The sequence below is a fragment of the Bombina bombina genome, chromosome 12 (assembly GCF_027579735.1).
Source record: "Bombina bombina isolate aBomBom1 chromosome 12, aBomBom1.pri, whole genome shotgun sequence".
Classification (NCBI taxonomy): Eukaryota; Metazoa; Chordata; class Amphibia; order Anura; family Bombinatoridae; genus Bombina; species Bombina bombina.
In genome coordinates this window covers 101588135-101602422 of record NC_069510.1, presented here as the reverse complement: position 1 = coordinate 101602422, position 14288 = coordinate 101588135, and the positions used below count along the sequence as shown (strand labels likewise).

At 42.9% G+C, this 14288-nt stretch overlaps 1 protein-coding gene across 4 annotated transcripts in view; it reads right to left on the bottom strand.

Annotated features, from left to right (window-relative positions):
- Nucleotides 1-14288, bottom strand: part of WNK3 (WNK lysine deficient protein kinase 3) — a 544128-nt gene that overhangs the window by 195892 nt on the left and 333948 nt on the right. For all 4 annotated transcript variants that reach the window (XM_053695870.1, XM_053695869.1, XM_053695868.1 and 1 more), the window contains exon 17: nucleotides 1386-1517. In XM_053695870.1, coding sequence (XP_053551845.1) covers nucleotides 1386-1517 — 132 coding nt within the window. The remainder of the gene's footprint in view (nucleotides 1-1385; nucleotides 1518-14288) is intronic.

The window sequence follows — 14288 nt, the reverse complement described above, 5'->3', positions numbered from 1 at the left end:
TACCTCAATGCAGATTCAACTGCCCGCTGTCCCCTGATCTGAAGCTTTTACCTCCCTCAGATGGCCGAGAAACAGCAATATGATCTTAACTACTCCGGTTAAAATCATAAGAAAAAACTCTGGTAGATTCTTCTTCAAACTCTGCCAGAGAAGTAATAACACGCTCCGGTGCTATTGTAAAATAACAAACTTTTGATTGAAGTTATAAAAACTAAGTATAATCACCATAGTCCTCTCACACCTCCTATCTAGTCTTTGGGTGCAAGAGAATGACTGGAGGTGACGTAGAGGGGAGGAGCTATATAGCAACTCTGCTGGGTGAATCCTCTTGCACTTCCTGTAGGGGAGCAGATAATATCCCAGAAGTAATGATGACCCGTGGACTGATCACACATAACAGAAGAAATTACCTTTTACAGCAAGCATGATACTAGTCGTTATTAAATCACTGTAATCAGGCTTACCTTAAATAAATCCGGTATTAACAGCATTTTCTAGCATATTCATTTCACTAGAAAAATTTAAACTGCACATACCTCATAGCAGGAGACCCTGCACGCCATTCCCCCAGCTGAAGTTACCTCATCTCTTCAGTTATGTGTGAGAACAGCAATGGATCTTAGTTTCAACCTGCTAAGATCATCAAAAACCACAGGCAGACTCTTCTTCAACTTTCTGCCTGAGGCTAAAACAGTACAACTCCAGTACCATTTGAAAATAATAAACTTTTGATTGAAGATAAACTACATAAATTCACCACATCTCTCTAGCTACTTCCTATGTTGTCGAGAGCTGCAAGAGAATGACTGGTAGTGGCAGTTAGGGGAGGAGCTATATAGACAGCTCTGCTGTGGGTGATCCTCTTGCAGCTTCCTGTTGGGAAGGAGAAAATCCCACAAGTAATGGATGATCCGTGGACTGGATACACCTTACAAGAGAAATAAAGTTTAGCAGCTTCAATATAAAAAAAAAATTTTTGTTTATTGGTACAACATTTTAACCTTTAAAAAAGAGAAATATTGCTTTCTGCTTATTACTAAAGAAATACTGCATAATGTATCTTTCAAGTTTTGCAATCAATGCAGGATTTGCATGAACTTCTCTTACTTAGATCAACAGATGCTTCGGTGGACTCTGTAATGGCCTTTGTTTGGCAAATAATCCGTATATGTATTCTACAATGATCCATTAAAACAAATTTCTGCCGCTCTATTAAATTATGGTAACTCTCTACTTTGTATCTGTTCATATGTGTGTTTTTCACTCTCCCCTATAACCAATATATTATTATGTGAAAGGTAATTCACATTCACTGAAGTTCAGACTCTAGATGCAATAGAAATAACCTGCATATCTATAGAAAATCTCCAGAAAAGTACACTTACCTTTAACTGGTTGCTGATCCTTTATCCCTTCAGACTGAGAGAGTGTAGAAGACTGAGCTTCGCGATTTTTTATTGTTTGGTTGATAAAAAATCTCCAGCGACCAACTGGAGAGGACTGAGGAACAGATTCTCCTGAAAGAAAGAAATCACAAATTGCTAAAAAAAATTATATATTTTTAAAGTTAAGCACACAGGGAGCACACAAAGTTTTAGGCCACAATTTAAAGCTCTCTCTGTCTGAGCATATGCTATTTAATTTTTGTCAAACAAGTATTATTTGTGCATGGTTTTTCTTTTCCCTGGTATCCATGTATCCATGTCCTGCAGAACAAAAATACATTTCTTAACCAATTGAAACCCTGTTCATATGGGTATAGTAGGAACTTGCATACTGATTCACACATGTGCAGTAGGAGAAAGAAAAAAGTTGCTACACTTAAAAGCCCTTCCATTTTCTCACGGTTTAGCATGGAATATGCTTAAAGGGACAGTCTAGGCCAAAATAAACTTTCATGATTCAGATAGAACATGTAATTTTAAACAATTTTCCAATTTACTTTTATCACCAAATTTGCTTTGTTCTCTTGGTAATCTTAGTTGAAAGCTTAACCTAGGAGGTTAATATGCTAATTTCTTAGACCTTGAAGGCCACCTCTTTTCAGAATGCATTTTAACAGTTTTTCACCACTAGAGGGTGTTAGTTCACTTATTTCATATAGATAACACTGTGCTCGTGCACGTGAAGTTATCTGGGAGCAGGCACTGATTGGCTAAACTGCAAGTCTGTCAAAAGAACTGAAATAAAGGGGCAGTTTGCAGAGGCTTAGATACAAGATAATCACAGAGGTTAAAAGTATATTATTATAACTGTGTTGGTTATGCAAAATTGGGGAATGGGTAATAAAGGGATTATCTATCTTTTAAAAAAATAAAAATTCTGGTGTAGACTGTCCCTTTAATTATAATTTACTAAACCGGTTAAACAATCAGACCTAAATTAAATATGTTATCTCTACCCTATATAACTAAAAATCTAACGTTTGTTAATGGTGATGGATTATTATACCCATAATGATGATATAATAACTGTTCGAAAACATTGGTCAATCCTCCAGAATTGCCACCCAGGAGTGGCTGAATTTAATTTACCCCCAATGCCAGCCTTTAGAAGGAGGATAAACCTTAAAGATGAATACGTCCACACTGATTTGAGCAGTGAAAAAACGCTAAGACAAGGTCTTTTGAAAGGGGAAAAGAGACAGGGTTGTTATCCATGTCTAGGATGTGGTAATTGTAACTATGATACAAAGGTCCAATTTGTGTACATCCTCTCACAGAAAAAAAAAATCTGTAAGGGGATATTACACATGCAATACTAAGTTTGCAGTGTACCTTATTAAATGTCCGTGTGGGAGGATTTACATCGGGGAGACCACCCGTAGGGTCCGTGAAAGAATTGTCCAACATAAAAGTAACATTCGGTGCAAAAACTGTGAGGCCCCTGTTTCTAGCTATTTTTTACAGTGTGGTTACAATATTAGTCAGATACGTTTCCAGGTAATTGATGCAGTACCACTTCCCAGGCGGGGAGGGGACAGGGAGTTGCTTCTTAAAAAGAAAGGCATTTTGGATACCTAAGTTAAGTGCTATGCAACCTCAAGGTTTAAAGAAAGAATTAGATTTATCACTATTTTTATAGCCCTTTTTCTCCTATGAATATTTAATGACTGAGTGTTTTTTTTTTTTTTTTTTAAAGTAACAGAATTTATGTTTACCTGATAAATTTCTTTCTCCAACGGTGTGTCCGGTCCACGGCGTCATCCTTACTTGTGGGATATTCTCTTCCCCAACAGGAAATGGCAAAGAGCCCAGCAAAGCTGGTCACATGATCCCTCCTAGGCTCCGCCTACCCCAGTCATTCGACCGACGTTAAGGAGGAATATTAGCATAGGAGAAACCATATGGTACCGTGGTGACTGTAGTTAAAGAAAATAAATTATCAGACCTGATTAAAAAAACCAGGGCGGGCCGTGGACCGGACACACCGTTGGAGAAAGAAATTTATCAGGTAAACATAAATTCTGTTTTCTCCAACATAGGTGTGTCCGGTCCACGGCGTCATCCTTACTTGTGGGAACCAATACCAAAGCTTTAGGACACGGATGAAGGGAGGGAGCAAATCAGGTCACCTAAATGGAAGGCACCACGGCTTGCAAAACCTTTCTCCCAAAAATAGCCTCAGAAGAAGCAAAAGTATCAAACTTGTAAAATTTGGTAAAAGTGTGCAGTGAAGACCAAGTCGCTGCCCTACATATCTGATCAACAGAAGCCTCGTTCTTGAAGGCCCATGTGGAAGCCACAGCCCTAGTGGAATGAGCTGTGATTCTTTCGGGAGGCTGCCGTCCGGCAGTCTCGTAAGCCAATCTGATGATGCTTTTAATCCAAAAAGAGAGAGAGGTAGAAGTTGCTTTTTGACCTCTCCTTTTACCTGAATAAACAACAAACAAGGAAGATGTTTGTCTAAAATCCTTTGTAGCATCTAAATAGAACTTTAGAGCGCGAACAACATCCAGATTGTGCAACAAACGTTCCTTCTTTGAAACTGGTTTCGGGCACAGAGAAGGTACGATAATCTCCTGGTTAATGTTTTTGTTAGAAACAACTTTTGGAAGAAAACCAGGTTTAGTACGTAAAACCACCTTATCTGCATGGAACACCAGATAAGGAGGAGAGCACTGCAGAGCAGATAATTCTGAAACTCTTCTAGCAGAAGAAATTGCAACTAAAAACAAAACTTTCCAAGATAATAACTTAATATCAACGGAATGTAAGGGTTCAAACGGAACCCCCTGAAGAACTGAAAGAACTAAATTGAGACTCCAAGGAGGAGTCAAAGGTTTGTAAACAGGCTTGATTCTAACCAGAGCCTGAACAAAGGCTTGAACATCTGGCACAGCTGCCAGCTTTTTGTGAAGTAACACCGACAAGGCAGAAATTTGTCCCTTCAGGGAACTTGCCGATAATCCTTTTTCCAATCCTTCTTGAAGGAAGGATAGAATCCTAGGAATCTTAACCTTCCCCAAGGGAATCCTTTAGATTCACACCAACAGATATATTTTTTCCAAATTTTGTGGTAAATCTTTCTAGTTACAGGCTTTCTGGCCTGAACAAGAGTATCGATAACAGAATCTGAGAAACCTCGCTTCGATAAAATCAAGCGTTCAATCTCCAGGCAGTCAGCTGGAGTGAAACCAGATTCGGATGTTCGAACGGACCCTGAACAAGAAGGTCTCGTCTCAAAGGTAGCTTCCAAGGTGGAGCCGATGACATATTCACCAGATCTGCATACCAAGTCCTGCGTGGCCACGCAGGAGCTATCAAGATCACCGACGCCCTCTCCTGATTGATCCTGGCTACCAGCCTGGGAATGAGAGGAAACGGCGGAAACACATAAGCTAGTTTGAAGGTCCAAGGTGCTACTAGTGCATCCACTAGAGCCGCCTTGGGATCCCTGGATCTGGACCCGTAACAGGGAACTTTGAAGTTCTGACGAGAGGCCATTAGATCCATGTCTGGAATGCCCCACAGCTGAGTGACTAGGGCAAAGATTTCCGGATGGAGTTCCCACTCCCCCGGATGCAATGTCTGACGACTCAGAAAATCCGCTTCCCAATTTTCCACTCCCGGGATGTGGATAGCAGACAGGTGGCAGGAGTGAGACTCCGCCCATAGAATAATCTTGGTCACTTCCTCCATCGCTAGGGAACTCCTTGTTCCCCCCTGATGGTTGATGTACGCAACAGTCGTCATGTTGTCTGATTGAAACCGTATGAACTTGGTCCTCGCTAGCTGAGGCCAAGCCTTGAGAGCATTGAATATCGCTCTCAGTTCCAGAATATTTATCGGTAGAAGAGATTCTTCCCGAGACCAAAGACCCTGAGCTTTCAGGGATCCCCAGACCGCGCCCCAGCCCGTCAGACTGGCGTCGGTCGTGACAATGACCCACTCTGGTCTGCGGAATGTCATCCCTTGTGACAGGTTGTCCAGGGACAGCCACCAACGGAGTGAGTCTCTGGTCCTCTGATTTACTTGTATCTTTGGAGACAAGTCTGTATAGTCCCCATTCCACTGACTGAGCATGCACAGTTGTAATGGTCTTAGATGAATGCGCGCAAAAGGAACTATGTCCATTGCCGCTACCATCAACCCGATCACTTCCATGCACTGAGCTACGGAAGGAAGAGGAACGGAATGGAGTATCCGACAAGAGTCCAGAAGCTTTGTTATTCTGGCCTCTGTTAGAAAAATCCTCATTTCTGAGGAGTCTATAATTGTTCCCAAGAAGGGAACCCTTGTTGACGGGGATAGAGAACTCTTTTCCACGTTCACTTTCCAGCCGTGAGATCTGAGAAAGGCCAGGACGATGTCCGTGTGAGCCTTTGCTCGAGGGAGGGACGACGCTTGAATCAGAATGTCGTCCAGGTAGGGTACTACTGCAATGCCCCTTAGTCTTAGCACCGCTAGAAGGGACCCTAGTACCTTTGTGAAAATCCTTGGAGCAGTGGCTAATCCGAAAGGAAGCGCCACGAACTGGTAATGTTTGTCCAGGAATGCAAACCTTAGGAACCGATGATGTTCCTTGTGGATAGAAATATGTAGATACGCATCCTTTAAATCCACCGTGGTCATGAATTGACCTTCCTGGATGGAAGGAAGGATAGTTCGAATGGTTTCCATCTTGAACGATGGGACCTTGAGAAATTTGTTTAAGATCTTGAGATCTAGGATTGGTCTGAACGTTCCCTCTTTTTTGGGAACTATGAACAGATTGGAGTAGAACCCCATCCCTTGTTCTCTTAATGGAACAGGATGAATCACTCCCATTTTTAACAGGTCTTCTACACAATGTAAGAACGCCTGTCTTTTTATGTGGTCTGAAGACAACTGAGACCTGTGGAACCTCCCCCTTGGGGGAAGTCCTTTGAATTCCAGAAGATAACCCTGGGAGACTATTTCTAGCGCCCAAGGATCCAGAACATCTCTTGCCCAAGCCTGAGCGAAGAGAGAGAGTCTGCCCCCCACCAGATCCGGTCCCGGATCGGGGGCCAATATTTCATGCTGTCTTGGTAGCAGTGGCAGGTTTCTTGGCCTGCTTTCCCTTGTTCCAGCCTTGCATTGGTCTCCAAGCTGGCTTGGCCTGAGAAGTATTACCCTCTTGCTTAGAGGACGTAGCACCTTGGGCTGGTCCGTTTTTACGAAAGGGACGAAAATTAGGTCTATTTTTAGCCTTGAAAGGCCGATCCTGAGGAAGGGCGTGGCCCTTACCCCCAGTGATATCAGAGATAATCTCTTTCAAGTCAGGACCAAACAGCGTTTTCCCCTTGAAAGGAATGTTTAGTAGCTTGTTCTTGGAAGACGCATCAGCCGACCAAGATTTCAACCAAAGCGCTCTGCGCGCCACAATAGCAAACCCAGAATTCTTAGCCGCTAACTTAGCCAATTGCAAAGAGGCGTCTAGAGTGAAAGAATTAGCCAATTTGAGAGCATTGATTCTGTCCATAATCTCCTCATAAAGAGGAGAGTCACTATCGAGCACCTTAATCAGTTCATCAAACCAGAAATATGCGGCTGTAGTGACAGGGACAATGCATGAAATGGGTTGTAGAAGGTAACCCTGCTGAACAAACATCTTTTTAAGCAAACCTTCTAATTTTTTATCCATAGGATCTTTGAAAGCACAACTATCCTCTATGGGAATAGTGGTGCGTTTGTTTAAAGTAGAAACCGCTCCCTCGACCTTGGGGACTGACTGCCATAAGTCCTTTCTGGGGTCGACCATAGGAAACAATTTTTTAATATGGGGGGAGGGACGAAAGGAATACCGGGCCTTTCCCATTCTTTATTAACAATGTCCGCCACCCGCTTGGGTATAGGAAAAGCTTCTGGGAGCCCCGGCACCTCTAGGAACTTGTCCATTTTACATAGTTTCTCTGGGATGACCAAATTTTCACAATCATCCAGAGTGGATAATACCTCCTTAAGCAAAATGCGGAGATGTTCCAATTTAAATTTAAATGTAATCACATCAGATTCAGCCTGCTGAGAAATGTTCCCTAAATCAGTAATTTCTCCCTCAGACAAAACCTCCCTGGCCCCCTCAGATTGGGTTAGGGGCCCTTCAGAGATATTAATATCAGCGTCGTCATGCTCTTCAGTAACTAAAACAGAGCAGCCACGCTTACGCTGACAAGGGTTCATTTTGGCTAAAATGTTTTTGACAGAATTATCCATTACAGCCGTTAATTGTTGCATAGTAAGGAGTATTGGCGCGCTAGATGTACTAGGGGCCTCCTGAGTGGGCAAGACTCGTGTAGACGAAGGAGGGAATGATGCAGTACCATGCTTACTCCCCTCACTTGAGGAATCATCTTGGGCATCATTGTCATTATCACATAAATCACATTTATTTAAATGAATAGGAATTCTGGCTTCCCCACATTCAGAACACAGTCTATCTGGTAGTTCAGACATGTTAAACAGGCATAAACTTGATAAGAAAGTACAAAAAACGTTTTAAAATAAAACCGTTACTGTCACTTTAAATTTTAAACTGAACACACTTTATTACTGCAATTGCGAAAAAACATGAAGGAATTGTTCAAAATTCACCAAATTTTCACCACAGTGTCTTAAAGCCTTGAAAATATTGCACACCAATTTTGGAAGCTTTAACCCTTAAAATAACGGAACCGGAGCCGTTTTAAGCTTTAACCCCTTTACAGTCCCTGGTATCTGCTTTGCTGAGACCCAACCAAACCCAAAGGGGAATACGATACCAAATGACGCCTTCAGAAGTCTTTTATAAGTATCAGAGCTCCTCTCACATGCGACTGCATGCCATGCCTCTCAAAAACAAGTGCGCAACACCGGCGCGAAAATGAGACTCTGCCTATGCTTTGGGAAAGCCCCTAAAGAATAAGGTGTCTAAAACAGAGCCTGCCGATATTATTATATCAAAATACCCAGAATAAATGATTCCTCAAGGCTAAATAAGTGTTAATATCAATCGATTTAGCCCAAAAAAAAGTCTACAGTCTAAATAAGCCCTTGTGAAGCCCTTATTTACAATCGTAATAAACATGGCTTACCGGATCCCATAGGGAAAATGACAGCTTCCAGCATTACATCGTCTTGTTAGAATGTGTCATACCTCAAGCAGCAAGGGACTGCAAACTGTTCCCCCAACTGAAGTTAATTGCTCTCAACAGTCCTGTGTGGAACAGCCATGGATTTTAGTTACGGTTGCTAAAATCATTTTCCTCATACAAACAGAATTCTTCATCTCTTTTCTGTTTCTGAGTAAATAGTACGTACCAGCACTATTTGAAAATAACAAACTCTTGATTGAATAATGAAAAACTACAGTTAAACACTAAAAAACTCTAAGCCATCTCCGTGGAGATGTTGCCTGTACAACGGCAAAGAGAATGACTGGGGTAGGCGGAGCCTAGGAGGGATCATGTGACCAGCTTTGCTGGGCTCTTTGCCATTTCCTGTTGGGGAAGAGAATATCCCACAAGTAAGGATGACGCCGTGGACCGGACACACCTATGTTGGAGAAATAGTGTTTATTTCCATACTTGTATATTCATATGCTATGATATTGTTCATATTGTTTTTAAACATAATGTCCGATTTGCACTATTTACTTTAAATGTAACAAAGGTGATGGATTTATATTTTTACACTATGTTACCACTAGGTGGTGTTGTACAGAGGTGTTAAACACCTGAGTGTAGGTGGGCCTATATAAGGGTGCACTTGTAAGTTTGTAGCTATGTATGATTAAGGGTTTTGTACCCAAAACTTCACATTTTTGTAATTCTGGTATGATAGAATAAAGACTTTATCTGTTGGAAGGTGCTGCCGTCTGTGAAACTATTGATTGCAAAGGTATACAGCACCTTTATATTGGCGTGCACCTGACAGGAGTGCTGTACTACTGTGAGACTTACATAATAGACACCATACTACATCCAGCCTATATAACTATTTACCATTCCAGCCTTCTGAAGCATGAAATATATGGGTGGGGGGGGGGAACGGGGGAAAATTAAGGAGCCATCATTGTGAAAAAATTATCACCACCAGGAATATAGTTTTGTGTGTTAAAAAGCATAAGGAGGGGGGGGCGGAGCCTAGCAGCACTCCAAGATGGACGTGCTGGCTTAGAGCTCTGTGTACAGGGGAAACTATTGAACAGACTACCTTCTCAATCTGAACCTGATGATCCACAAAAATGGGTACATTTAAGTAGTGGCACAGAGCAGAGCGGAATAATATAAAAATTGCCTACACCATTACTCCAGACAGCGGCTAATCACTGGAGAAGAAAACGGCGTGACCATGTGGCTGCAAACTTATAGAGCGGTCATACTAATTCCAACGGCCTAGAGAACTCTCGAAGATGATGGTGTATGGGAGTTGAAAGCTGAAATAAGGGTGTACCTTGACAGATGAGGCATATTTAAAAGATGGAAGAAGCCTACATAACTATACAAGCTTTAATGCTTCAGTTGGAACGGCAGATGTGCCACAGATTTGACCGCCTCCTGGCCCGCATACAGAGCGCATGTACCGGGGAGACGTCCCTAGAGCTTGGAGCAGTAATGACCACAGAGCTCACCACGCAGGAAGAAACCATGCAGCTATACGGACTGAGTCCTTCGGGGAGGAGAATCCTGGCTGGCTGCTAATGGGGGTCCATGAGAGACACATACAACACACCTTAGCCCCTGTTTGGGGGGATGCGGCCGGCCCTCCACAGAGAGTCAGTGATAATTTTTCTGACTGGCAGGAGAGCCCCAAAGTCCAGATAAGTGCCGAGCGGAGTGGTCGACCTGAGGTCGTCTCCGGGTCTGAGATTGGTCATCCGGCAGCTCTACTTCAACAGACCTGCCTAGTCGCGATGGATGGGCTCTCCCTGGGAATAGCTGGAACCTTACAGCGTTACAACGTAAGCGCCAAAGATCAGCCCTTTTACTATTTGACTCATATGGATTATTCCGTTCTGTGGGACCTGCTGTTCGAGGAAGGGCTACCCCCTCAGGGTCGAAATCGATGTATCAGACTTGTAAGCAAATGTGCATACTTTAACGGCCCCAGTGACTCTGTATTGCATAGCGGGGGACAACGACCCTTAACACTTGAGAAATGTAAACAGGGAATCGGTTAAGACTGTGACTATGCCATTGGACTGCACTTCCAAATTACTATTAACTTTTTCTTTATTCTATCTCTATATATAGGCAGTCATACATGTTAGAATAGCAGCATTACCTTCTGTTCAAATTATTGCGGTTAACTATGACGGCCCTAGGGCCTGAGATATAGATTTGCAATATGTTCTTATACCTGCCACAATACATAATATATTCCCCTAGAGAAGCAATGTATATATTCATATTATTTTATTTATTTTTTTAGACATCTGCTATGTATCTGATTGTTTGCAATACCCAGGCTAGTCTAGGGCAGTTATATTCTCCAGGATAGGATCCCTATACACTGTGATGTCTACCCTATTAAGTATCTACTCTATGTATAGGTAGCCTGTAACTTACTGCCTGCCCTCTAGGTTAACACAGTGAACTACACGATTAGCTAATCTAGAGCAAATGGCATGTTACTGCTATCACCCTGGGCCTGAAGATAGAACTAGAGAGAAATAGCTAGTATCAGTAGACCTGGCTAGTATGTTGGTCTAGCTGCTAAAAAAGATTTTATTCCTACTATTTTTTTTTTTGTATTATTTTTTTTATTTTTTTTTATTTTTTTATTCTGTTTCTCTCCCTCCTTTTGCATAACTGTATGATAGCCCTATGTCTAATATATTATACAAGAATGTACTTATGTCTGCAGAAGTCCAAAAACAGAATTTATGTTTACCTGATAAATTACTTTCTCCAACGGTGTGTCCGGTCCACGGCGTCATCCTTACTTGTGGGATATTCTCTTCCCCAACAGGAAATGGCAAAGAGCCCAGCAAAGCTGGTCACATGATCCCTCCTAGGCTCCGCCTTCCCCAGTCATTCGACCGACGTAAAGGAGGAATATTTGCATAGGAGAAATCATATGATACCGTGGTGACTGTAGTTAAAGAAAATAAATTATCAGACCTGATTAAAAAACCAGGGCGGGCCGTGGACCGGACACACCGTTGGAGAAAGTAATTTATCAGGTAAACATAAATTCTGTTTTCTCCAACATAGGTGTGTCCGGTCCACGGCGTCATCCTTACTTGTGGGAACCAATACCAAAGCTTTAGGACACGGATGAAGGGAGGGAGCAAATCAGGTCACCTAGATGGAAGGCACCACGGCTTGCAAAACCTCTCCCCCAAAAATAGCCTCAGAAGAAGCAAAAGTATCAAATTTGTAAAATTTAGTAAAAGTGTGCAGTGAAGACCAAGTCGCTGCCTTACATATCTGATCAACAGAAGCCTCGTTCTTGAAGGCCCATGTGGAAACCACAGCCCTAGTGGAATGAGCTGTGATTCTTTCAGGAGGCTGCCGTCCGGCAGTCTCGTAAGCCAATCTGATGATGCTTTTAAGCCAAAAGGAGAGAGAGGTAGAAGTTGCTTTTTGACCTCTCCTTTTACCAGAATAAACAACAAACAAGGAAGATGTTTGTCTAAAATCCTTTGTAGCATCTAAATAGAATTTTAAAGCACGAACTACATCCAAATTGTGCAACAAACGTTCCTTCTTTGAAACTGGATTCGGACACAAAGAAGGCACGACTATCTCCTGGTTAATGTTTTTGTTAGAAACAACTTTCGGAAGAAAACCAGGTTTAGTACGCAAAACCACCTTATCTGCATGGAACACCAGATAAGGAGGAGAACACTGCAGAGCAGATAATTCTGAAACTCTTCTAGCAGAAGAAATTGCAACCAAAAACAAAACTTTCCAAGATAATAACTTAATATCAACGGAATGTAAGGGTTCAAACGGAACCCCCTGAAGAACTGAAAGAACTAAATTGAGACTCCAAGGAGGAGTCAAAGGTTTGTAAACAGGCTTGATTCTAACCAGAGCCTGAACAAAGGCTTGAACATCTGGCACAGCTGCCAGCTTTTTGTGAAGTAACACAGATAAGGCAGAAATCTGTCCCTTCAAAGAACTTGCAGATAATCCTTTCTCCAAACCTTCTTGAAGAAAGGATAGAATCTTAGGAATTTTTATCTTGTCCCAAGGGAATCCTTTAGATTCACACCAACAGATATATTTTTTCCATATTTTGTGGTAGATTTTTCTAGTTACAGGCTTTCTGGCCTGAACAAGAGTATCAATGACAGAATCTGAGAACCCTCGCTTTGATAAGATCAAGCGTTCAATCTCCAGGCAGTCAGTTGGAGTGAGACCAGATTCGGATGTTCGAACGGACCTTGAACAAGAAGGTCCCGTCTCAAAGGTAGCTTCCATGGTGGAGCCGATGACATATTCACCAGGTCTGCATACCAAGTCCTGCGTGGCCACGCAGGAGCTATCAAGATCACTGATGCCCTCTCCTGATTGATCCTGGCTACCAGCCTGGGGATGAGAGGAAACGGCGGGAATACATAAGCTAGTTTGAAGGTCCAAGGTGCTACTAGTGCATCTACTAGAGTCGCCTTGGGATCCCTGGATCTGGACCCGTAGCAAGGAACCTTGAAGTTCTGACGAGAGGCCATCAGATCCATGTCTGGAATGCCCCACAACTGAGTAATTTGGGCAAAGATTTCCGGATGGAGTTCCCACTCCCCCGGATGAAATGTCTGACGACTCAGAAAATCCGCTTCCCAATTTTCCACTCCTGGGATGTGGATTGCAGACAAGTGGCAGGAGTGAGTCTCCGCCCATTGAATGATTTTGGTCACTTCTTCCATCGCCAGGGAACTCCTTGTTCCCCCCTGATGGTTGATGTACGCAACAGTCGTCATGTTGTCTGATTGAAACCGTATGAATTTGGCCTTTGCTAGCTGAGGCCAAGCCTTGAGAGCATTGAATATCGCTCTCAGTTCCAGAATATTTATCGGGAGAAGAAGAGATTCTTCCCGAGACCAAAGACCCTGAGCTTTCAGGGGTCCCCAGACCGCGCCCCAGCCCACCAGACTGGCGTCGGTCGTGACAATGACCCACTCTGGTCTGCGGAAGCTCATCCCCTGTGACAGGTTGTCCAGGGACAGCCACCAACGGAGTGAATCTCTGGTCCTCTGATCTACTTGTATCGTCGGAGACAAGTCTGTATAGTCCCCATTCCACTGACTGAGCATGCACAGTTGTAATGGTCTTAGATGAATTCGCGCAAAAGGAACTATGTCCATTGCCGCGACCATCAAACCTATTACTTCCATGCACTGCGCTATGGAAGGAAGAGGAACAGAATGAAGTACTTGACAAGAGTTTAGAAGTTTTGTTTTTCTGGCCTCTGTCAGAAAAATCCTCATTTCTAAGGAGTCTATTATTGCTCCCAAGAAGGGAACCCTTGTTGACGGAGATAGAGAACTCTTTTCTACGTTCACTTTCCACCCGTGAGATCTGAGAAAGGCCAGGACAATGTCCGTGTGAGCCTTTGCTTGTGGAAGGGACGACGCTTGAATCAGAATGTCGTCCAAGTAAGGTACTACTGCAATGCCCCTTGGTCTTAGCACCGCTAGAAGGGACCCTAGTACCTTTGTGAAAATTCTTGGAGCAGTGGCTAATCCGAACGGAAGTGCCACAAACTGGTAATGCTTGTCCAGGAATGCGAACCTTAGGAACCGATGATGTTCCTTGTGGATAGGAATATGTAGATACGCATCCTTTAAATCCACCGTGGTCATGAATTGACCTTCCTGGATGGAAGGAAGAATTGTTCGAA